This window comes from Carcharodon carcharias, chromosome 23 (genome assembly GCF_017639515.1).
Source record: "Carcharodon carcharias isolate sCarCar2 chromosome 23, sCarCar2.pri, whole genome shotgun sequence".
NCBI classification, from domain to species: domain Eukaryota; kingdom Metazoa; phylum Chordata; class Chondrichthyes; order Lamniformes; family Lamnidae; genus Carcharodon; species Carcharodon carcharias.
The window spans coordinates 23737757-23762927 of record NC_054489.1 but is presented as its reverse complement, the minus strand read 5'-3'; the positions used below and the strand labels follow the sequence as shown (position 1 = coordinate 23762927).

At 41.9% G+C, this 25171-nt stretch overlaps 1 protein-coding gene across 3 annotated transcripts; it reads left to right on the top strand.

The window, feature by feature from the left end:
* The first annotated feature begins 590 nt into the window (after nt 1-590).
* tmem101 (transmembrane protein 101) lies at nt 591-22649 on the top strand. Of its 3 annotated transcripts, none has more exons than XM_041173563.1 (5): nt 591-741; nt 9424-9604; nt 15630-15776; nt 16267-16327; nt 18016-22649. In XM_041173563.1, exons 1-5 carry the CDS (start codon nt 611-613, stop codon nt 18048-18050), a joined length of 555 nt encoding a protein of 184 aa, XP_041029497.1. In that variant the 5' UTR covers nt 591-610; the 3' UTR covers nt 18051-22649. The 3 variants fall into 3 exon arrangements, with proteins under 3 accessions (XP_041029497.1, XP_041029496.1, XP_041029495.1); XM_041173562.1 differs by having other exon boundaries at nt 17848-22649; XM_041173561.1 differs by having other exon boundaries at nt 16267-22649.
* Nucleotides 22650-25171: the final 2522 nt, after the last annotated feature.

The window sequence follows — 25171 nt, the reverse complement described above, 5'->3', positions numbered from 1 at the left end:
CATTTATATCATTGCTATTTCTGGGACCTTGCTCTCTGCTGACTGCCTGTTGCGTTTTACAGTTCTATGTTTCAAAAGTGCTTCATTATCCGTGAAGTACTTTGGGATGCTAGTTTTGAGAGGTGCTATTTCTTTCTTAGTGTTCAGTATGCAGCTATTTTCAAAAGGATCTTATTTTTGTCTCCTTTTTAATTAGTCCCTTGTAATATGTAAAAGTATTGCGATTCAAATTATAATTTTGTAAATTGATAAATCAACTTGAAACCTGCACCCACAGCTAGGAAAACCAGAGAACTTGTGAGGAGGTAAGGTTGATAGTCAGAAGGAAGATTGACCACAGCCCTGGGTTGGTTTATTATTTTTTTTAAAAAAGTGTCAGGGAACAGAAATTGATTCTATTGGGGAGGGGGAGGGGGAGGGGGGGGGGAATAAATTGTGTAAGATTTAATTCCTGAGCCGAGAATATTTTAAAAGTTCAGAGCTGTATCCCAGAGCCAATGATTCAGCTGCTGTCAGAGGGAGAGGGAGAGAGAGGGAGGGAGGGGAACCTGATGCTTGGGGTCGGGTTTCCAGTCGGAATTGTGCTGTAGACGGGGCGGCTCGGTCAGTCATGGCGCTGGAGGCTCGCAGGCGGCTCTTTAAAATCCTCATGCGCTTCGGCGCCATCATCCTGACCCGTTTCCCCTTCTGGAATTGCTTCAGCATGTTGATGCTGTTCGCCGAGCGGGCCGACCAGCGCAGGTGAGTCTGAGACCGGGGCTTGGCGGGGGCGGGGAGGGGGGGAAAGCTCGGGGCCTTGGCCCAGGAGGGGGAGGGGGGGAGGGGACATTTATTTCTCTTCAGTTCTTTACGCTTCTTTTCTCCACGAGGATTAAATACTAAAACTTGCGGCATAGTTAAATTTGAATCAGCTGTGGCTCACTTCTCGCCTCTTTTGAGTTACAAAGTCCCAGGTTCGAGTCCCCACTGAACGCTGACGCCCCAGGGCAGGACTGAGGGAGCTCTGCACTGTCGGAGGTGCTTTTTTTTTTTGGAAAAATATCCTTTATTCATAAAATATCTGGAAGAACATTCCAAACCATTCCAAAATCACCATCACAAAGGTACAATCAGGTTCAGCTTTTACAACGTGTATCACGGGGTGCATCAATACAATCAATGAATATTACGATCATTTGCAGACATTCATTTTGAGCTGTACTGCCCCAGGGGCTTTAAACATTTCCCAGTCCCTCAGTGCTCTATGGCAGAAAGGTCTTAGTGACCCTTCTCCATTGTGCCTTTGCGGTGGCTGCCCCAAGCTTTAGTGCGTCCCTCAGCACGTAGTCCTGGACTTTGGAATGTGCCAGTCTGCAACACTCGGTCGGGGACAACTCTTTGCACTGGAAGACCGACAAGTTTCGGGCAGACCAAAGAGCGTCTTTCACCGAGTTGATGATCCTCCAGCTGCAGTTGATGTTTGTCTCGGTGTGTGTCTCCCTGGGAACAGCCCGTAGAGCACAGAGTCTTGTGTGACAGAACTGCTCGGGATGAACCTCGACAGAAACGACTGCATCTGTCTCCAGACCTTCTTTGCAAAGGCACAATCTACAAGGAGGTGAACAACGGTCTTGTCCCCACCACAGCCACCTCGAGGGCAACGTGCCGAGGGGGTGAGACTCCTGGCGTATAGGAAGGATCTGACGGGGAGGGCCTATCTCACCATCAGCCAAGCTACATCTTGGTGCTTGTTGGAAAGTTCTGGTGATGAGGCATTCTGCCAAATGACTTTGACAGTCTGCTCGGGGAACCATCCCACACGTTCCACTCCCTCCTTTTCCCACAGGGCCTCTAAGACGTTACTTGCCGACTGCTGCCTGGTGGACTTGTGATCAAAGCTGTTTCTCTGCATAAATTTTTCCACGAGGTACAGGTGGTACGGCATGGTCCAACTACTTGGAGCGTTCTGCGGCAGCATGGCCAGACCCATCCTTCTCAACACCGGGGACAGGTAGAACCTCAGCCTGTAGTGACCCTTGGTGTTTGCATACTGAGGATCTACGCACAGCTTGATGCAGCCATACACAAAGGTGGCCATCAGTATGAGGGCGATGTTGGGCACGTTTTTTTCCCCCTTTATCTAGAGACTTGTACATTGCGTCCCTGTGGACACGATCCATTTTCGACCTCCAGATAAAGCGAAAGATGGCTTAGGTGATTGCCCTCGCACAGAAGTCTGGAATGGGCCAGACATGCGGCCATGTACAGCAACAGCGAGAGTGCCTCACACCTGATGACCAGGTTCTTACCCGCAATGGAGAGGGAGCGTCGCTCCCACATGCCCAGTTTTCTTTTCACCATAGACACTCGCTCCTTCCAGTTTCTAACACATGCCCCGGTCCCTCCGAACCATATCCCCAGCACCTTCAGGCCGTCAGCCCTGACAGTGAAGGGGACAAAGGATCGGTCAGCCCAGTTCCCGAAGAACATGGCCTCGTTCTTCCCACGATTTACCTTGGCTCCCGAGGCCAGTTCGAACTGGTCGCAGATGTGGATCAGTCTGCGCACCGACAGCGGATCCGAGCAGAAGACGACGACATCGTCCATGTACAGGGAGGCTTTGATTTGAGTGCCTCCACTGCCTGGGATCGTCACTCCTCTTATGCCCGGATCCTTCCTGATGGACTCAGCAAAGGGTTCTGTGCAACACATGAAAAGAGCAGGCGAGAGAGGACAGCCCTGCCTGACTCCAGATTTAATAGGAAAGCTATCTGATTCCCACCCATTGATTGAGACTGCGCCACTGATGTTAGTGTAGAGCAGTTGCGAATTCCCTCCCCAAACCCCATTTTGGAAAGCACATCCACCATGTAGGTGTGCGATATTCTGTCAAAGGCCTTCTCCTGATCCGAGCTGATGAGGCATGCATCCACACTCCTGTCCTGCACATAGGCAATCGTATCCCTGAGCAGCGCGAGGCTATCATAGATCTTCCTGCCCGGTACAGTGCAGGTCTGGTCAGGGTGGATCACCAATTCCAGAGTGGATTTGACCCGATTGGCAATGACCTTGGACAGAATCTTATAGTCCACATTCAACAGTGAAAGGGTAGCCAATTTCTAATTTCCTCCCTTTCCCCCTTGTGCTTGTAGATAAGGGTGATGATGCCTTTCCTCATGGATTCTGACATGCTGCCGGCCAGGAGCATACTTTCATACACTTCTAGCAGGTCTGGGCCGATCCAGTCCCACAGAGCCGAATACAACTCCACCGGCAAGCCGTCGCTTCCGGGAGTTTTAGTCTTCTCGAAGGACTCAAGGGCCTTAGTCAGTTCGTCAGGAGTTAGCGGTTTGTCCAGGCTCTCCCGTGTACTGTTGTCTAAGACCTCCGTGATAGAGGACAGGAAGGACTGGGAGGCCGTGCTGTCTGTGGGCTTCACATCATACAATTCGGCATAAAAGGATTTGCTGATCCTCAAAATGTCGAACCGCGATGACTTTACTGAGCCGTTTTCTTCCTTCAGGCTGCTGATCACAGAGCTCTCTGTGATTGCTGGCTCTTCACCTCTTGGAGTTCCACCTTGACGTCAACTCCCATCTACTGCAGCCGGAGCAGATTTTGCATGTTTTTCTCGAGTTGGGACATTTCCCTCTGTTCCTTTCTAGCTCCCTGGGTTCCTTTGAGGATGAAAAACTTGGTGTTTCCCTTGATTGCTTCCCACCAGTGTATCAGGGACTCAAAGAGGGGTTTCACGGTTCTCCAACCTTTGTAATCCTTCTTGAGCTCCTCAGTGTTGTCTGGGGTCAGCAGTTGCACGTTTAGCTTCCATGCTCCTCTGGCCACCCTCTGGTCTTCCTCTAAGTGACAGTCAGCCAGTAGGAGGCAGTGGTCAGAGAATAACACCGGCTTGATGTCAGTGGATTTGACTGCGAACGCTCGGGACACAAACAGGAAGTCTATCCTGGAACGGATGGACCTGTCTGGCCGCGACCAGGTGTATCTATGTTGTGCTCCGTCTGCAGGGTTGCTGAAGACATTGTGCAGCTTGGCATCCTTTACTGTTTCCATCAGGGATCTGGACGTAGCGTCCAATGTGCTGTCGGCCCTGCCAGATCGTCCAGCCGCATCGATGATGCAGTTGAAGTTGCCGCCCAGAATGACTGGCCTGGAGGTCACCAGCAGCAGTGGGAGCTGCTGAAAAATCGTCAGCCGCTCGGCCTTTTGTGCCGGGGCATCCACGTTAATTACCCGGAGTGGAGCATTCTTGTACATTACGTCTGCTACGAGGAGGTGCCCGCCCACCACTTCCTTAACCTCGGAGATAGTGAAGTTGCCTCCCTGCAGCAAAATACCCAGGCCGGAGGAACGAGAGTGGTTTCCGCCCGACCTGATCAATGGCCCGTGGGACCACCATCGTGACCATTGCCTGTAGGAGCTGAGGTGCGGTATCGCACACTCCTGCAGAAACAACAGGTCAGCTTTGACCTTGGCTAGGCAGTCCAAGATCGCAACACATCACGTAGTAGATTTAATGCTACGCACATTTATGGATACAATCTTTACACCCATTTTAAAGCATTTATTCTCTTACCAAACCTGTTGTCTCTGAGAGTCCCAGACCTTTGGACTGCTCCTTCATATCCATAGTGTGCAAAAATTGCCTCACTTTGGATGGGCTGAGGAAACTGTCCTGAACTACCCCATTGGAGATGTTCTGCTCAGGTGGCTTCTGAGGGTTCTTGCAGAGAACAGGAATTGAAATGTCCTCTGTTGGAGAAGCTTCTCCAATCCTCTCGCCCTCTGGGGCATTGCTGCTCCCGGCTTCCCGGAGCTGGGGTGCGCTGAGCACCTCACTGCTCCCAGATTCCTGGGGCTGGGGTACGCTGGCCTCTTCGGGTTGTGGGCAAAGTTGGGGTGCGCTGGTCTCCTCATTGTCTCCAATGTTCTGGAGCTCAGGTGTCTCATCCTCCAACTCCCTAGCGTTTTGCCGCTTTTTCTGTAGGTGCCGCCCTGGCACTTCTTCGTCCAAAAAGCAGCTGTCCTTGTCATCCATGTTGGATGGGAGACGCCGCTTGCCACTTGTCTGGGAAGTGGCTTGGTCCCTTCTTAGCCCCTTCTTCCTTTTGGCTCTCTTCACCAGCTGCCACTCCCCCTGCTGATTTTCCGCTACTGCCTCTTCCTCCATTGATTTGCTGAGGAGTGGGAGGTTCAGGGGGCAGTGCTGTTGATTGGCTGTCTGCTGCCTCAATATTTTCCTCCACCTTGTCTCTCTCCTTGTCCTCCTTTGTCCCATTGTTCTCACTGGGGGCCATGGTGGTTGGAGTGTTGCAAGTGTCCTTGGTAGTAGTGACATGAAGCATTTCTTCTGCTTCCCCCTCGTTGGCTTTGGCTGCCTGTGCATAAGTGAGGCAGCATTTGGGGCAGGTCCACTGTCGGAGATGCTGGTTGTTTACTCGGGAGGGTGTAAACGGTCCCATGGCACAGCTTGGAAGGAAAGTAGGGGAGTTATTTCCCCTGTGTCCTGGATGATAATCTCTCAAACAACGTCACAAAAACAGATTATCCGATCATTAGCACTTCGCTGTTTTTCAAAGTTTGGATGTGTGCAAATTGGCTGCCCCCATTTCCTGCAATACAACAACGAGTAGACCTCCAAAGCACTTCATTGGCTGTTAAGCGCTTTGAGACGTCCTGTGGTTGTGCAAAGCACGCTAAATAAATTAGGTATTGGGGACAAAAACAAAATACTGTAGATGCTGGAAACACTCTGCACTACCTGTGGAACCAAAGTAATCATCTCAGATTGATGACCTTTTGCCAGAAGTTCTGTTAAATTATTTGGGAGCTTGACATTCTGCATTTCAAACAGCACCAAGGGCCAGACAAGGAATTTCTCTGAAAACTGGTGGATTGTTCATCCTTACCCCAAAAAATTTTTTAAAATTGAATTATCGTGAGTTTGCATCAAAATATCCAACTGTCATGGGAAAAGAAGGCAGTGCAGGTCCACGTTGCATTATCTATTGCCAGTTCTAATCCACTACAAATTAAATCCAATTTATTCTTAAATTTTACATGTGACTTCCTGCTCTGCTGAAATGTCAACGGCTTTACATAGCAAAGCTTCACTTGTGTAGAACTGTTTAAAGGCAGGAAGATGTCTCAGACATTAGAAAGACAAAATTGTGGATGTCAGGGAGAAGGAAAATAGGTTTTGGAGCACTGAACTATGATCAAGGAGAGGAGATATGAAGGCATTTATTGCTAACGTTGAGCTGGGATTTTAAAATTCCCCCGTCACCTTACTTCTCATCTCTCTAGCCTTATAACCCTCCAAGCCTCCGTGCTCACCTGATTTGACCTTTTGTGCATTCTGTTCAGATGTTATGTTACTCAAAAAGAGCTAGAAACTAATTATGTGAATACATATCCTGGGACGCTACATTCGCCATTGCATTACAGTCATGTGCCAAGTAGCAATCTATTCAGTCCACCAGCCACGTGGAAAGCAGCAAGAAACATTCAATGAAGCACCATCATTTTGAGTCTGAAGTGTGATTACTTCAAATTTATGGAAAATAGAAGACGTAACACATCCCTGATCTTAATTGTTTCTCCATTACCAGCTTTGCTTTCAGCTGCTGAGATCCTAAGCTCTGAAATTCCCTCCTAAAACCCTCTGCCTCTCCATCTCTCTTTTCTCCTTTTAGATGCTCATTAAAACCTACCCCTTTGACTAAGATCTACCCTAATATTTCCTCGTGTCTTGGTGCCAAATTTTGTTTGACACGCTTGTGAAGTGCCTTGGAAAGTTTTACTATGCTAAGGTGCTACATAAATATAAGTTCTTGTTGTCGAAGGAAATTGTCACTCGTTCAGAAGGCTTTGTATGTAAACCAAACTGGCCAAGAGGGTCCTAGGTGCTATTGCCAGTCTGTACTGAGTTAGCTGACTTAAGATGGAGAGGTAGTAGGGGTGAAAAACTGGACTGAAGGGGTAAAGGTAACCTGGGTTCCTGTTCCTGATTGTTATTTATTGACTTTTGCTAGAAAGTTTGTGTATATCGATGCTACCTAACAGTCAATGCCATGCAGTCCCCACTATCATAGTTACTAAATAAGCTTATGCATGAAGACTCATTACTCATGTGATTAGTCCTGACAGTTTCTATGCAATGTCATAGAATCATGAAAGAATATGAAATTATAAAATAAAGCAGCAAAATGGTTTTAAGTTATTTTGGTAGTTGAGGTATGAATATTGAAAATTTATTGTGAGGCCTCCATCTTAATGGGAGGTGGAGTGAAGTTAGCATTATGAAAAATACTTATTGGATATTGCTGTTGTCAGCATTTTGCCATGTAAATTTTCAAAAACTGAAGGCCATGCTGAGAAGTATTGAACATAAAATGCCTCTAGTCTTTATTCTGTCAGCTATTGGTGGCTGGCTGTGTGCAATAGATGCACAAGAATAGCAGTGTTCCAGACCAAAACACTTGATCTTTCACAATGTGTAATGTTTACACGTTTCTAGAATAATTTGAGATAGTTCTTTACCTTTTCAATTGCAATACTTCTGTTTAGTGGTGTTATAAATCTGCTCTGGGACTGTCTTCAGGTCCTCTGTCTCTTTTTTTATTATTATTGTTATTTTAGTGTGTATCACTTTTAATCTTGGGAGGATGACGAATAACAGGCTCCAGATAGTTAGGTTGGATCTTGGGAAGAAGAAATAGACTTCGAATACTCTTGGGACATTACAGGTCAAGGGGACTGAAATCAAATCTTTCAGATTTCTATGGCTTAGTAGCAAGACATGCAGCTCATTTAACCACTCAGCCACAGTTTCCATATTGGCTGTTTATTAGTCATTTCAGTTCTCATCTTTATTTTCAAATACTTCCAAGGCCTCTCCCCTCCCTAAGTCTGTAATCTCCTTCAGCCCTACAACCCCCTGAAATATATGTGCTCCTCTAATTTTTGAGCTCGTGCACCCCCGATTTTAATTGCTTCACCATTGGCGGCTGTGCCTTCAGTTGCAAGGGCCCCCTCTTTACGCCTTTCTCCCTTGCTTTCCTCCATTAAGACACTTCTTAAACCTACCTCTTCGACTAAGCTTTTGGTCATCTGACCCAATATTTCCTTATGTGACATGGTGTCACACTTAGTTTTATAATGTTCTGTGAAGCACCATGGGATGTTTTAATATGTTAAAGATGCTATATGAAATACAAGTTGTTATAGTTGGTTATTCTACTTAATGTGCATTTAAGGTAATGGATTTTACTCGCAGTTCAAATATATTGGCCGATGCAATATGGGAGTGATGAGACCACTGTAAGCTAAAGTCTATTACTTGTGGCATGTGCAATGTTAAATATTGTGAAATTAGACACCTTCTGGAGTATTGCAGAGGGAGGGGGGTGGTGGGGAGGCGAATAGATATTTATCCCTGATATTTTAAAAAGTACATTGAAGGATAAAGAATGATTAAAATTTCTTCATGCAAAGTATATTTTCACCAGAATTTTCTTCCCAACTCTACTGAGAGCACCAACTACTGCTCCTGCCAGCCTTTCAGCATCTCCCCAAGGAATTTGCTTTTTATATGGGAGCTTCAATGATGTGTATTGATTTGTCTGTGGTGTAATGGGAGCAGAACCAAATCTTGTCTTCATCTGATAGACACCGTCTCTGTGTGTTTTAACCAGTGTTTTCAAGACAGCACTTGAGCGTGAATTTAAATGATTTAAAAAATTTTTTTTTCTTTTTAAAAATTTGCCTCACCCAAGAATGCTGAGGCCTGTTATGATTTCCCATTGCTGCTTTGACTGAGATCATTTAACTCAAGAGTTTGTTCTGTTTAGATCAGTACTATATCATACGTTGTACTGATCATCTAAGCCAATGGGAGAAGGCATTGACTTGTACTGAATTTCGGGCAAGCGGGACTGAGATGCACGTTCTATTTGCAGCGAGTTAGTCAGAAATAAATTAATACTTTTCCATGCTCCAGGCTGCTGTTACTGATGGGGTGGCTTCTTAGAGCACAAGAAATTTAACCTCATTCATTTAATATGGAGAAGCAGGCTGTGAAGTTCTGGCAATAAGACTGTCATTCATGGCAATCATTTGAGATTAAGTTGCAGTGCACTCTCAAGACTAATGTAAGGGTGTGGTGCTCTTGTATTGCCTAGGGAACCTGAGAGTTGCAGTCTTTAATTAGAATACTTACTATTAGTTTGAGATTTGTCTGAAAGGATTGCAACTTCTTGAAATTCAGTCTGTTAATACCTTTATTCAAGGATGTTCAAGTAATTCATTTTTTTTACTGCATGGAATTGTGTTGAAAATCCACTGATTTATGATCCACTTGAAATGCACATTTACATTTGTTTTTGCTGGTTTTCCAGTGTAAGTGATGGTCTTATGTCTTCCCTTTAGGAAACCAGATATTCCAGTGCCGTACCTCTATTTTGATATGGGTGCAGCAGTTATCTGTGCCAGTTTCATGTCCTTCGGAGTGAAGAGGAGATGGTTTGCTTTGGGAGCTGCCCTTCAGTTGGCTGTTAGCACATATGCATCATACATTGGAGAGCAAGTGCATTATGGGGATTGGCTCAAGGTAAGAAAAACAAAATTATTGGTATTCTGCATGGTTAAACTGTCTAAATCTAGAATCCTACTGCAAGTGAATGTTATAATCTGCACCACTTTACAAATGCAGATGGCAAGAAGTAATTACATTCTAGTGTAATTCTAGTACTACATTAGTATTAATGTCTGCCACAGGATAATGATGTGTGGTTTGTTGCTCTATGGTTTCATCTTGCTATGTCATGGTTTGCTTAAAGGAGAGAAAGTTGAAGGGTGCAACTTCTGGGACTGTTTAGACTAGGGGTCAGTTATGTAGAATTGGCACAAACCTGGGATTGAGTAATTTTCACTTTGCACATCATTGGCTGGAGATGGTTTTGGTGTTGGGAAAGCTGAAGAGGAGAGAAATATGTTAAATGCTAAAATTTGTAATCAGCTAATAAGATATGTTTAGCTGCTGGATCACTAACTTACACCACAAGGCAAATTTAAGCTCCATTATAATCTATTCATTCACATGCAGAACTCACTCCTGCAAAACAAAATCAATTTGAATCAGGAGATGCTTTACATCGAAGTTATTTTAATTCCAGGTTTTATGGACATAAGGGAGAGGAGAAGTTTCAGATTATGGGAAAAATTTTGAACTTGAATTTTTGTTATCTTCAGGGCTATGACTTTTTTTATTCATTCATGGGATGTGGACATCGCTGGCTGGGCCAGCATTTATTGCCCATCCTCAATTGCCCTTAATACGGGTCTTGAACTGCTGCTGTCCATGTGCTATAGGAATATCCACAGTGCTGTTAGGAAGGGAGTTCCAGGATTTTCACCCGCGACATTGAAGAAATGGTGATATAGTTCCTAGTCAGGACAGTGTGTGACTTGGAGGGGAATTTCCAGGCGTTGGTGTTCCCATGCATCCTCTGCCCTTGTCCTTCTAGGTGGTAGAGGTAGCGGGTTTGGAAGATGCTATTGAATGAGCTTTAGTGAGTTGCTGCAGTGCATCTTGTAGATGGTACACACTGCTGGCACTGTGCGTCAGTGGTGGAGGGGGCGAATGTATAAAGTGGTGGATATAACGCCAGATCAAGCGGGCTGCTTTGCCTGGGATTGTGTTGAGTTTGTTGAGTGTTGTTGGAGGTGCAGTTATCAGTGCAAGTTGAGAGCATTCCGTCGGACTCCTGACTTTTGCCTTGTGGATAGTGGACAGGGTTTGGGTAGAATTCCCAGCCTCTGACTTCCCCTTGTAGCCACAGTATTTTCGTGACTGGCCCAGTTCTATTTCTATTTACAGAATTACAGAATTTTTACAGTGCAGAAGGAGGCCATTTGGCCCACTGAGTCTGCACTGTCTCTCTGAAAGAACATTCTACCTAGTCCCACTCCCCTGCCTTATCCCCATAACATTGCACATTCTCTCTTTTCAGGTAGCAATCCAATTCCCTTTTTGAATACCTTAATCAAGCCTGCCTCCACCACCCTCTCAGGAAGTTTGTTGCTAACTCCAACCACCCTCTGTGTAAAAAAAAAAAATGTTCTCACATGACTCTTATGCCAATTATTTTGAATCTGTGCCTTCTAGTTCTTGATGTTCCTGGTCAAGTTAAGCCCCTAGGATGTTTTTAGTGGAGGATTCAGTGGTGGTAATGACATAGAATGACAAAGGGAGAGGGTTAGATTCTCTCCTGTTGGAGATGGTCGTTGCTTTTATAGAGCAAATGCTGCATGCCACTTATCAGCCCAAACCTGAATCTTGCCCAGTTTTGCTGTAAATGGACATGGTCTGCTTCAGTATCTGATGAGTCACGAGTTGTGCTGTTCATTGATGATGCTCGTGGGTGATTGCACAGTGAGCATCCCCACTTGTAACCTCATTATGGAGGGAAAGTCTTTGATGAAACAGCTGAAGATGGTTGGGCCTAGGACACTACCCTGAGGAACTCCTGCAACGATGTCCTGAGACTGACATGATTGATCTCTAACAATCCCACAATCATCTTCCTTTATGTTAAATTTGACTTCGACCAGTGGAGAGCCACCGCCCACCCCCCCCAAATTCCCATTGACTTCATTTTTGTTAGGGCTCTTTGATGCCACACTTGGTCAAATGTCAAGGGTAGTCATTCTCGCCTCACTTCTTGAGTTCAGCTCTTTTGTCCATGTTTGGACTATGGCTGTAATGACATCAGGAGCTGAGTGGCCTGGTTGGAACCCAATCTGAGTGTCAGTGAGCAGGTTATTGCTGAGCAAGTGTTGCTTGATAGCACTGTCAACGGCCCCTTCCATCACTTTGCTATGATTGAAAGTAGACAGAGGCGGTAATTGGCTGGGATGGATAAGTCTTGCTTTTTGTGTACAGGACATACTTGGGTAATTTTACACATTGCTGATTAGATGCCAATGTTTAGCTGTACTGGAACAGCGTGGCTAGGGGCATAGCTGGTTCCGGAACACAAGTCTTCAGTACTATTGCTGGAATGTTGTCAGGGCCCATTACCTTGGCAGTATTCAGTGTCTTCAGCCATTTCTTGATATCACATGGAGTGAATCAAATTGGCTGAAGACTGGCATCTATGATGCTGGGGACTTCCGAAGGAGACTGAGATGGATCATCCACTCTGCAGTTTTAGCTGAAGGTGGCTGCAAGTGTTTCAACCTTGCCTTTTGCAACGATGTGCTGGACACCTCAATCATTGAGGACAGGATATTTGTGGAGCTGCCTCCTCCAGTTAGTCGTTTAATTCCCAACTGGGTATGGCAGGGCTGCAGAGCTTAGATCTGATCCATTGGTTGTCTATCATGTGCTACTTCCGCTGTTTGGCATGCAAGTAGTCCTGCGTCGTAACTCCGCCAGGTAACTCATTTTTAGGTATGCCTGGTACTGCTCTTGGCAAACCATCCCACAGTCTTCATTGAACCAAGGTTGATCCCCTGGTTTGATGGTAATGGTAGTGGGGATATGCCGAACCATGAGGGAACCGATTGTGGTTGTATGTAATTCTGCTGCTTCTGCCACCTTATGGATGTCCAGTTTTGGATTGCAAGATCTGTTCGAAGTCTATCCTATTTAGCATAGTGGTAGTGCCACACAACATGATGAAGGGTATCCTCAATGTGAAACTTGGACGTCATCTCAACAAGGACTATGCACTGGTCAATCCTAAAATACTTTCATGGCCAGATGCCTCTGCGACAGGTAGTTTGGTAAGGATGCGATCAAGTAGGTTTTTCTCTTGTTGGTTCCCTCACTATCCATTGAAGAGCTAGTCTAGAGCAGTGTCCTTTAGGATTCAGCAAGCTCGGTTGGTAGTGCCGAGCCACTTTTGGTTATTGTAGCAACCTTGAAGTCCCCACCCAGAGTACATTCTGTGCCCATGCCACCCTCAGTACTTCCTCCAAGTGGGTGTTCAACATGGAGGAGTATTGATTCATCAGTTGTTGGGAGGGGTGGTAGGTGGCAATCAGCAGGATGTTTCCATGTTTGACCTGATGCCATGAGACATCATGGTGTCCAGAGTTGATGTTGAGGACTCCCAAGGCAACTCCTTCCCGACTGTGTACCACTGTGCCGCCACCTCTGATGGCGATGGTGTCTGGGGCATTGTCTGTAAGGTATGAGCCCATGAGTGACTATGACAGGCTGACCGTCAACACCCCTTTGTCCTTTTGTCTATGACATCTTTAGCAATCTCTTCTTTGCCTCCACCTATCACTGGCCCTCTGTCCAGCTCTACCTGTCCCACCCCTCTTCAACCAGCTCATTCCACTCATTTCTATATTTCTTAGTTCTGATGAAGAGTCATACGGACTCGAAACATTAACTGTATTCCTCTCTGCAGATGCTGTCAGACCTGCTGAGTTTTTCCAGGTATTTTTGTTTTTGTTTCAGATTTCCAGCATCTGCAGTATTTTGCTTTTATGACAGGCTGTTGCTTGACTAGCCTGTGGGGCAGTTCTTCCAATTTTCACAGAAGCCCCCACATGTTAGTAAGGAGGAAAGGATCGACAGGGTTGGGTATTCTGTTGTTGTTTCTGGTGCTTAGGTTGATATCTGGAGGTCCATCCGGTTTCATTCCTTTTACACTTTGTAGCGAGTGGCTTGCTAGGCCATTTTGGAGGGCACTTAAGAGTCAACCACATTGTTGGGCGGGTCACATGCTGTCAGCCAGACTAGGTAAAGAAGGCAGATTTTCTTCCCTAAAGGGCATTAGTGAACTAAATGGGTTTTTATGACTATTGACAATGGTTTCATGGTCACCATTACTGAGACTAGCTTTTCAATTCTGGATTTATTAATTGAATTTAAATTCCACCAGCAGCAGTGGTGGGATTTGAACCCGTCTCCCCGGAGCCTTAGCCTGGGCCTCTGGATTACTCGTCCAGAGACATTTCCACTATGCCACTGCCTCCGCAATGGGAGGCTTGAAGAAAGAAAGACTGCAGAAAGCTACAGCACAGAGGGATTTGGGGGTCCTCTTGCAAGAGTTGCAAAGGGCTAGCACACAGGTTCAGCGGGTAATAGGGAAGGCAAATAGAATATTGGCATTTATTTCAAAGGGAGTGGAGTATAAAAGTAGGGAAGTCTTGCTAAAACTACAGAGCAGTGGTTAGACTGCATCTGGAATACTGTGAACAGTTTTGGTCCCCTTATTCAAGGAAGGAAACACTGGCATTGGAGGCAGCCCAGGGAAGGTTCACGAGGTTGATTCCGGGTATGGGGGGGATTTTCTTATGAGGAGAGGCTGAATATGCTGGGCTTGTACTCATTGGAGTTTAGAAGAATGAGAGGCGACCTTATTGAAACATATAAGATTCTTAATGAGGCTTGACAGGGTGGATGCTGAGAGGTTGTTTCCCCTTGTAGGAGAGTCTAGGACCAGAGGGTATAATCTCACAGTAATGGGTCGCCCACTTAAGACAGATGAGGAGGAACTTCTTCTCTGAGGGTAGTGAATCTGTGGAATTCTTTACTGCAGAGGGCAATAGAGGCTGGGTTGTTAAGTATATTCAGGGATGAGTTAGACAGATTTTTAATCAGTAAGGGAATCAAGGGTTATGGGGAAAAGGCAGGAAAGTGGGGTTGATGATTATCAGATCAGCCATGATGTCATTGAATGGCTGAGTAAACTCAATGGGCTGAATGGTCTACTTCCCTTTTCCTACGTCTTATGGTCTTATAGACGTCATGGTATTCCTATGTTTTTTTCTTTATTTCATTCCCTTTTCCTTTCATAGCCACCTGAATCGCACATCTCTAAACTATAGCAAAGAGGATAGGTAGGTACTTACGGCCATCTCTACCTATTTCTATGACCAGCTTAGTTAGTGAAGAGAGGCTTATGGGGTGGCTAAATTGTGATTCAGGTGGACTTTACTCTTGCTCATTTGCTGTGGACATTGTATTCATTCTGTGTATCTGCTGATGAAGTAGGTAAAAACAAAAACTTATTGCAATGATCAGATAATTCTAACACCCACCCATCCCACGCATGCATGGACACACACAAAACTGAGGGGATTCAGAGGCTGCTTACGAATGAAGAAGCTTTTCAGAAAAAATGCACTCCTTACCAAATAATATTTGAAGTTTGTTTTTAACATAATTGATGTGCAAAGATGAAACCTTGACTTTATTTTCCTCATCCGAAGTTTGTTCAAAAGTAGTTGCAACTCCTCTTTAGTTCCTGCCTTGCACCAAAGCAAGCACATTTCAATCCAACGTAAGATTTTGTTGGAAGGGTGAATTTAAACTGGATTGAACACTGATTTGTACCGAGTGCCACATTTTCAATTGTATTCGGGTAAAATATGTTTGAGTTTCATTGGATTTCAAACATATAGTGCAGCTTGATTCACATCACCTGGTTAGTGATTACGTTCTGATTTGAAACACATTTTTGAGCTTGTGTGAGCTTTTACTATTTGATGTTTGCTACTCAAATAAAAACTGCTGCAAAAAATGTGCACAATCTAATAGTAGATCAATGAAGGGGGAAAGAAATGTCAGTATGTAGATGAAGTATATAAAACAAATATTTTGAATCTTGCAGGTAAGGATGTATTCCAGAACTATAGCCGTTATAGGAGGATTTCTGATTTTAGCAAGTGGTGCTGGTGAGGTTTATCGGCAGAAGCCTCGGACAAGGTCACTGCAGTCTACTGGGCAAGTGTTTCTTGGCATCAACCTTATCTGTGTGGTGAGTAACTGACCTTCCTGACACTATAGTTAAAGGTGGATATAAAGTAAGCATGCATTTCTGTACAATCACAAACTAAAATAAAATTGTACTAGTAACTATTTTCTATGCATTTCAATATTGTATCATGTGCAATTAATTAGGATCAGTAGATCACCAGTGCTACTCAGTGTGAGAAGTTACTTATTTGAGGTTGGCAGCTTCAGAATGCTAACATGTCCCCTTTCCTTTTGAGCACAAGTTTGGGACTAGTGCTAACCTAATTCTTCAAATTGCTGATTTCTATACTTTTTCTCCATCCCCAAAAGCCTATTAAAAATGCAGAATGGCATTTGAGGTGTCTTTTCAGCTGAGTTGTCAATTTCTATAACAGTGTTTTGTTAAGATGTTCCGGAGAATGTGCAACAGTTATAAAAGATAGCCAGCTTATGTTTTATACCATGTTCCCTATACTTGATCTTAAGTTGTGGAATTCTAATTTAATCTACAGGCCTACTCCCTGCAGCACAGTAAAGAGGACCGCCTGGCCTATCTGAACCACATCATAGGAGGTGAAATTATGCTGCAGTTGTTATTTGTACTGTATGCTGTGCTGGCCTTGTCTTTCCTCTCTGGGTATTGTGTACGGACTGCAGCCCAGATACTCTCTGTTCTCATGCCCCTTGTAGTTCTCTTTATCGATGGAAATGTGGGCTATTGGCACCATTCCCGCCGGATCGAGTTCTGGAATCAAATGAAGCTACTCGGGCAGAATGTGGGCATTTTTGGTGCTGTTATAATTTTGGCTACAGATTGTTAATATTTTTTAAATGTGGGGTTCTTCAATGCATGGCGCAAATGAAACCACTGCCTTGTACTGCTATTTATTTGACATTTTTTTAAATGTATAGGTTCTTAAATATATTTTCAATATAGATCATATTCTTGGACAATTCTAATGATTAAACAACTTGTGTGTGAACAATTGCTTGTATACTGGTGAATGTGCTGAAGAGCTGAGGGCCGACTTTGTGAATGTATGCTCCTAGGTTAGAGTTTGCTCTCCAGGACCATGCAACAAGAAATTAAGAGCTACTTTGGCTGGTCAGCTTTCAAGCCAGGAGTATATATTTGGAAAATGGGTCCACTTTCTGTTTATTGATCTACTTTTTCATCAAAGTCCAATTTAGGTAAATTATTAGTTCTGTTTGCTGCATTACGAATGATAGAAAAGGTCCATGATTGTTACAGCGTGATGTCCTTTGATTTATGTAACCGGTTATGATGTGTTCCTTTATTTCCCTAGCAACGTAACTGTTATCTCCTGCAAAATAACTTGCTCACAGTTTTAAAATCCCAATTTTTTTTCCATCTTATATTTCCTTACCTACTTGCCTTACTTACTCATGCCAGCAAGCTGGGTTGGAGAGGTATCAGCTGATCTAGCCGACAGCTTCAAGAACCTGCTTTGTATTGACCCAATGGATTTCTTACAGGTCACAGGCAGGACATTTCCAAACACCATTCCTTTTGTGTGACATTTTTATTTTTGACCCCAATGTCATGGACACTTCCCAGCTGCACAGTTTAACACTAAAGGCCACATATCCATCAGCAGGTTTTTCACTGCTGTAGTAGTTTAATCTAAGTAAACTCAAAACAAAATGTCTGATCCAAGCGGATTACTCTTCTAAAATGTCCCATTTGTTTCTGTAGTAGGGTGGGCAGGTCACTGGTGAAGCTAAGCCAGAAGATCAGTCGATGAATCGGCTCAGATGGATATTGTAGACCAGAGCAACATTGGTGTTGCAGTTGAGATGTAGCACCTATATATCATTTGAATGTAGCAATCATAATGTTTCTTTTTTCTTTTTGCAAAGTAAGTGTTTTGTCTAACTTTTTAGCCCATTCCAGTGATTTTCACCATTACTCCAAATTCTATTTGTCCTGTGATTTTCTTTTTTGGGGGGATCGGCAGGGGTAGATTTCCCTTCACAAATCACTAGCTTTAATAAATAGTTACCCATAGATGTATGTCAGGTTATATTTTAAAAATATAAAACTGTCTTTTTAATCTAAATTTGCTTTTCAGGATGCATCAAAGAAGCCCTTTGTATCCAAGTTTTTAGTGAAACAGTGATGGGGAGAGCTTTGATGTGCCCTGAGGGATTTCCTCTCAAAGTATGGCAATTCATCAGGAACATTCATTAGCTTTCAGACTGACTGTGAGCTTTCTTTCTCTCTCTTACCTTCTCTTCAGGCCTCCTTCCACCTTGCCAATTAAAATTGTGCTAAGATTATGCAGCCCTTCAAAAACACTTTGCGAACAATCTAAAAACAAACCGAACAGATTGAAAGCAGAATTAAAAACTGAGGAAATATATTGCAGAGCTTGTGACCAGCCATATTATTGATAGTTCAGTGACTGTGCTTAGTCAGAATGATGAAGACATGAGTTGCAGTGGAGGAATGGATTATATGTTTATAATTTGTCCCATTAGTCCTTACCAGTCAGTTAGAATGCTTTGTTTGTATCTTCCCATTGCGATAACACTTCTGTACAATTTATTTTTATTATTTCTACTTGCAAACATGTAGAAATGCAATTTATTTTTAACAAAAATACATCTAGCTAAAGGGTCTCTGTCCATTGTGCTCAATCTTAAATCTTTCTTGTTTATAATCTGTTCAGGATGTGTGGCGGGCTAAACTGAGTTCATTGTCTTTGCTTTGGTATTTGTTAGCTATGTAGGAATGGGAAGTGAAAGATTTCACAGCAAAAACATCCTGTTTGTTGAGGTAAGTTTTCTTATAAATCAAAGTACTGGTGAAATGTTAGGGCATCTGTTAACTCCTGTCAGTGATGGCAGCTAGATAACTTGCCTGAAAAATAGGGTCTGTTTTCTACATGGTAACACTATTGTAGGCTTGTAGTTCATGTTTCTAAAATTTATACATCTCAAGTCTTAACAATATTTTAGTGGGATTCAAAATCTTAATTTGTGAATTTTGCTTAAATTCATAAAGAATATAAAACAAATATATCCTTCTCCAGATTATTATTGTTACTTATTTTCCATGATCATTTACAGTGAGTGGTATGAATCTGGATAAACTGGATCCAATTCACTCACTGCTATTTGTTTTGTGGTTGATCTGAATTGTATAAGGCTACATGGTTCATATAGCAGGGATCTATATTGTGCTTCCAATGCAATGATGTTGCTGTATATTTAAAGGGTTTATATCGAGTGATGGCATTTGATCTGAATTCATTTTGGAGCCATTCATAATGACGTACCTATTGGGGTGCACTATTCCTGTTTGTATTTTTTTCCTATCTACATGTCATAGTGGTAGAAGGAGGGAAAGAGATCCCATCGCTGTTTCAGCATTGGACTGGTGCCGAAATAGATTGAACTTTGCGGTATGGCTTTTCTCTGCTAATATAAAAGTCAACAGATGAATTGAAATTCGCCAGTCACAAAGCAATTCCTAGTAGCGTGTGTCAGACCACAAACTGTCCATAATAACATGGCACCAATTTGGGCAACTGACTTGGATCTTGATGGGTTGACGTAGGAAATGGGACATATTCTTAACTGGTAGAGTTTGGAATTAAGACATCAAAGCAAGAAATTGCAAAGTTTTATTTCACAGGTAACCTTTGTGCATTTTGACCTACGAGTGCCTTATGCTGACGTTGGATGCAAAATGTTGAACATATTCAGTTGTCCCAGCACGAATTTTTACATTCACATTAAAAGAAAGGGCACTATGAATAATTAAATGTTGAAATGAAAATATCTGAAGTAAACTTGAACTCTTTGTTTAAAGCTCTTTAAATACTTACTGACCAATCTCAGGTATATTTCATGGATGGTTTTTCGGAAATAAATGTATTTGATATATATTTAGGAAGACACACAGATTGTCAACCAAGAAGTCTCCCAATGACTAATTAGAATAAGAGTTCATTAATAAACTTGTAATTTTAAATTGTTTCAATGCAACATTTTTCAATTAGTTTGAAATGGCATTATTTTATAGTGCTTGATTATCAATTTAAATATATGGTTTACAGTGTAAGTCCAATACTCCTTCAAAAATGGGAGCAACTGTTTTAATTCAAGAATGGGAGTTGTTACCATTTAGTTCTGTGCTACCTGACATGTATTCTCTTTACATGTTTAATTTGGATTTATCTACAATTACTTTTTTAAGCAAAGTTAATTTGAGGTAGAAAATGATGGATGCCGGTGATATCTTCATTTAAACAGAAGCGTATCGGAATATTCTTCAATACAATTCTTTTTGGCTGAGGTATATTTTTGTCATTCCTCCATGGAGCAATACCATTTTGCATCTTCTTTAAGCATTTTTCTTTAATTATGTGTAATTAATCATTTAGAATTCCTCCTGATGCGATAGCAAATTGTAACAAGATAACAGCAATGAATACATGTCCCAAACCGGTAAAAAAAAGTTTCTTCTAAATCAAATACAATTCTACAAGTAGAGAATATTTCATGCTGAAATTACTCCACTAGGATTTTCTATTATGAAACTAAGAGGTTTTCTGGTACTGAAATGCAGTATCCCAATTTTTTTTAATCTCATTGACTTTTGTGGCAGTCAATTAAATAAGGATGATTGTAGGACTAAAATAGTTTAAAGCTTTCAAAGCAAATTAGAATGTAATAACATCATCTGCTCTCACCATGTTAGTCAAATCCCATCAAATATATATATATATATATATACCACTGATGGCAAATGCTACCGATCAGCTTCAGTGTTTGCTAATATAGGAAAGGTGAAACCAACTTAAACTATTCGGTGATTACCATGTGCTCTAATTGTCCTTTCGCAATTTGGAATCTTTGAATTTAGGCAATATGTCTTCCATTTGAAAGTATTCTTCAGGGAGATTGGTTTTATTAACTGGCACTTTGCCTTCCATATCTAGATGTGTTTGTTTGTCTATAGTTACACTGTATTGAAATCACACCAGATGGGCACTTAAGAATATGCCCTCCTCTAAACACTCCTCAAAATATGTAGATAGTTTAAATTTATTCTCTCCTTTCATTCTGCCCTCTTTCTTGACATTTTACATACACTATTTTGGAGGGAAGGGATGCGTATTGCCTATTGAGTTTTGCTAATGGTCCTCTGAAAATGTGTGGTGATCCATATCGATCTATTTTCCAATTTCCACCCTCTTCCCTCCCCAGCCAATACTGTAAATACACCAGGGTGTCAAGGTGGGGGACTTGATTTGGGCATTGATGCAAATGTAGCATTAACTACTAGCTTGTTGATTCCATTGACCCAACTCTCATTAAAGATAGATTCACAACTTTTAATTAAAATGTTGGATTTCTCTAACTATTCTGTTCCATTGACGAGGTTTTTTATAATCTGTATTATGATTTAATTTCACAAACTGGGTGTTCCTAAGTAATTTATGTTGGGGTATAAGGAAAACCCAATAGCTTGAATCTGATCTAAACTTCATCCTTAATTGATGTGAAAACTCAATTTATTTTATGTCAAAAATAATGTGACTAAGAATAGTGAGGCTTGTCTTATTTAATACTGGTTAAATGGGTGCATTTCCTTTTTATTTGGATAAACCTAACCTTTCATTAACATGTTTGCCAAATGGAACTTGAGCCAGTAACCATGAAGTCTTCTCTGTGCACTTGCATACACTGTTTGCACGACCTTGATGAGCATCAATGCTAACGTCATGGTATTTTGTAAATATATGTCAGGAATATTTCTCTGCCCGACAATACATCCCCAACCCCCAATTAATTGTCAAGGACTTTCTCAAAATAGGTTGACATTTTGTGACTGTAAGCACATTGAAAGGATTTTAGTAATGGAACATTTTGTCTTTGTAAAGGTGCTTGCAACAACAGTTGCAATATGTAGAGGAAAAAAAGGTTGTTGCTACCGCAAAATCTAATTCTTATGTAAAACCTCTCGACACTCCCCACTTGTTACCATATCCTCAAGCCTAAGAATTGAAAATATAATTGAATATACTGGTGCAATTTTGTTTTGCTATGGTATACAAACTGCCAACTGCAATGATCACAAAAGGTAACATTTCATCTTGCACAAGTTTTAAAGTTAAATTTTGCACCGACATGAAAGTTCCATGTGCAGTCCTAAAACTAAAGGAAAAGTTTTTGAGGAGCTGTACAGCCTTGTGGTAAGTGGTTTATCAGTCAAATGCGGCTAAAGAAAATAGAAAATTAGGACCAAATTAGTTTAGAGCCCAAGCACATGGACCAGATAATCTAAGAAAATACTTTGTAATGTTGTTATGTTTGTTAATTTTAAGTGTTAATCAAATTAACTGGAGAAATGTGACCAGGGCAAAAGATCTGGACAACAAAAAAAATCATTAAATTGTTTAGTGTGGAACAGTGCATTTTAAGAGTTTCAGATACATGCTTCTATGATACTGTGGGTGGTAATCTGTTTCATCGTGGGCTTTTACTTGAATTATTGTAATACATGGCAGCCACTCTATTGTACCAGTATAGCTAAGGGCCTCATTAAAGTCCTCTGAGAGATTGAATTTTCCACCCATTGTTGAGAAAATCTAGTCCCACCTGTCTGTTAAGCAGAAAACCCCAACACTGAAACTTGCATGTAGGGGAAGTGTAAAATTTATGGACATTGCTGGTTATATACTTGAAATATTTTACTATTTAATGCCTGCCTGGATTATCTTTGTGTAGCCAGCTTAATTTTTCAATATATGAAATGCACTATTGGCAATGTATGACTGAAAAATGTTTACACATTTGAAAAAGCATAATGTATAAATTTTATGTAACTGAATTGATACTTTTATTAAAAAGCTCAGACACCTTTTGCATTCTGTACCAATAATTTGTGTGCTCCCAACTTTTTTGTGTTGCGGTCATATTAAAAACCTTAAGTCTAGAACCATAACAAATGTTTCCCATATGTTAGGTGATGTTTTAAGTGGAATTAAACTTCCAGAATATAACTGTAATAAAGTTTTAAAAGTATAGTCCTTGTAGTAATCATTTCTCAATCTTTAAGAAAGTTTTTACCAAGCTTGTGTTGTATATCACATAGAAAATGATTTCACATCGGTTTCACTTATATAACTTGCTGTTAAGGTTATGATACGCAAAGCTCCTAGTAATCTTAGTGTTGTAGGCTTAAAAATTATGTAAGGACGCAGTACCATTAATCATTCATTATCCAAATGAGTACATGTCTGTCAGCAAACTTTTTGCTTTTCCTCTGCTTTATAATGTATTCAAAGAAGTGTCCATTTGGACCTTTTCTTCTTCCCTGATCCAGTTTACATTTTGATGTTAGGTTTTTTCCCACCAAACATATAATACAATAAACATTGTGCTAAAACAATCTTATGTTTTTTATATTTTGTAACGCTTCTGTATTTATTTAAATCTGTAAATAATTTTCCACCTGGTACTTCCCTTATGATCTTGACCACTTCCCAACTTCCATCTCAAATTTAAGTTTTGTAGTCGACCTCTATTTTCCCTTTTACTTTCTGACTTTAAGGATAAGTTCCAGCACATCCTTGACCTATGAACTGTTCAGCCAAGCAACTCTTGAAAATTAATTTGGATATTACAAGCATTGCTTCCACTTTTTTTTTTACAATGCTTTCCAGTGGTGGGGGTGGTTAAGCAAAACTGAATGCAGTAAACTTCATGCATGTTTTGACTGGAACAGGTTCAATTTATCCAGATAGCTACTGTCCCAAATCTTTGTTAATGGATATTTGAAACTGACTTCCTTTACATTTGTAAAATCCATTTGATTTTTTTTTAATGAAAGCCAAGATTTCACAGGAATTGCTGATGGACTGTTGTGCAGAAAAGGCAATAGAAAGAATGCTTTTGGCCTGGTTACTATTGGTTTGGAAAAGTATTAATGTATAAACAACACGATCGCTTCTGACACCTGTCCAGCCTGGCATGAGAAAGATATTACTGGATAATCCTTGGCTAGAAGACACATTTAGCTTTACTACAACCCCAGCCAAACTCTGCTTAGGAGCTGGTTACATCACAAAAACTCCGTGAACTGACTTTCCTGAATTCCTTTTGCTTCACGGTCACTCCCAAGGGCAGAGACCTACACAAAGTCTGAAGGGAACAGGGAACCTGAGAACAAGGAATGGAACTATGGTATTGAATAGACTCTCGCAACTACCACCTGTAGCAGAATGAGAGAGAACCAACTCAGAATAAATATTTGAGTGCACAGCACTCCAGAAGTGCCTCCCAAATTCAGTTTATAATTGGATAATGACTGAGGGGCTGTGGTCTGAACGGCATCAGCGCATAAGATCTGGCAATGCTTCTATATTTAACAATTTTGTGTAGCTGTTCCTGAGCTTGCAGGAAATGTGATGGAAGTTATGGTTTCCAAAACCTTATAGAGATTGGGCTAGCAACACTGATATATGCTACCGCACCTGTCACTTCCAGATGCAATAAAATGTATTCCTAACCATCCTTTCCATTCACATTTCTTAGTTTGTGGATTCACTGCTCAGCCCTCAACCACCAGCAGAAACTATGCTTCATTTATTTGAACAGTAATTCACTTCCCTATTAGCCAGGACACCATTGTTTAAGATGAAATGAATGTGACAGTTAGTAGCCAGAAGAGACCCCCACCATCTTAACAGGTACATCTCCAACTATTCCACTGTCTTGTATCATATTTCCCGCAGTGTTTAACTGAAAATGAAAACTTTTTGCATTGCCTGCATCTTACAGCATGTTTCCAAGGAAATTTTAGGAAACTAGGCAGAAATCTCCACGCATTGACAGTCATACCTAGCACAAGGAAGATGGTTGTGGTTGTTGGAGGCCAATCATCTCAGCTCCAGGACATTGCTGCAGGAGTGTCTCAGAGTTAGGTCCAAAGCTCTACCATCCTCAGCTGCTTCATCAATGACTTACCTTGGACTTAAGATTAAAAGTGGGGATGTTTGCCGATGTGGTGTTTAGTACTATTCACAACTGCTCAGATACTGAAGCAGTCTGTGCCCATGCACTGAGCTGTGAACAACATTTAGGCTTGGGTTGATAAGCGACAAGTAATATTTGTGCCAGGAAATGATTACCTCCAACAAGAGAAAACTGAACCGCGTCTGCTTGACATTCATTGGCATTGCCATCACTAAATCTAGTACCATCAACATCGTGGGGGTTACCATACACCAGAAACTTAATTGGACCAGCCTTTTAAATACTGCGGCTAAAGCGCAGGTCAGAGGCTGGGAATTCTATGGTAAGTAACCTCCTGATTCCCAAAGCCTGTTCAACATGTACAAGGCACAAGTCTAGAATGTGATTGGATGAGTGCAGCTCCAA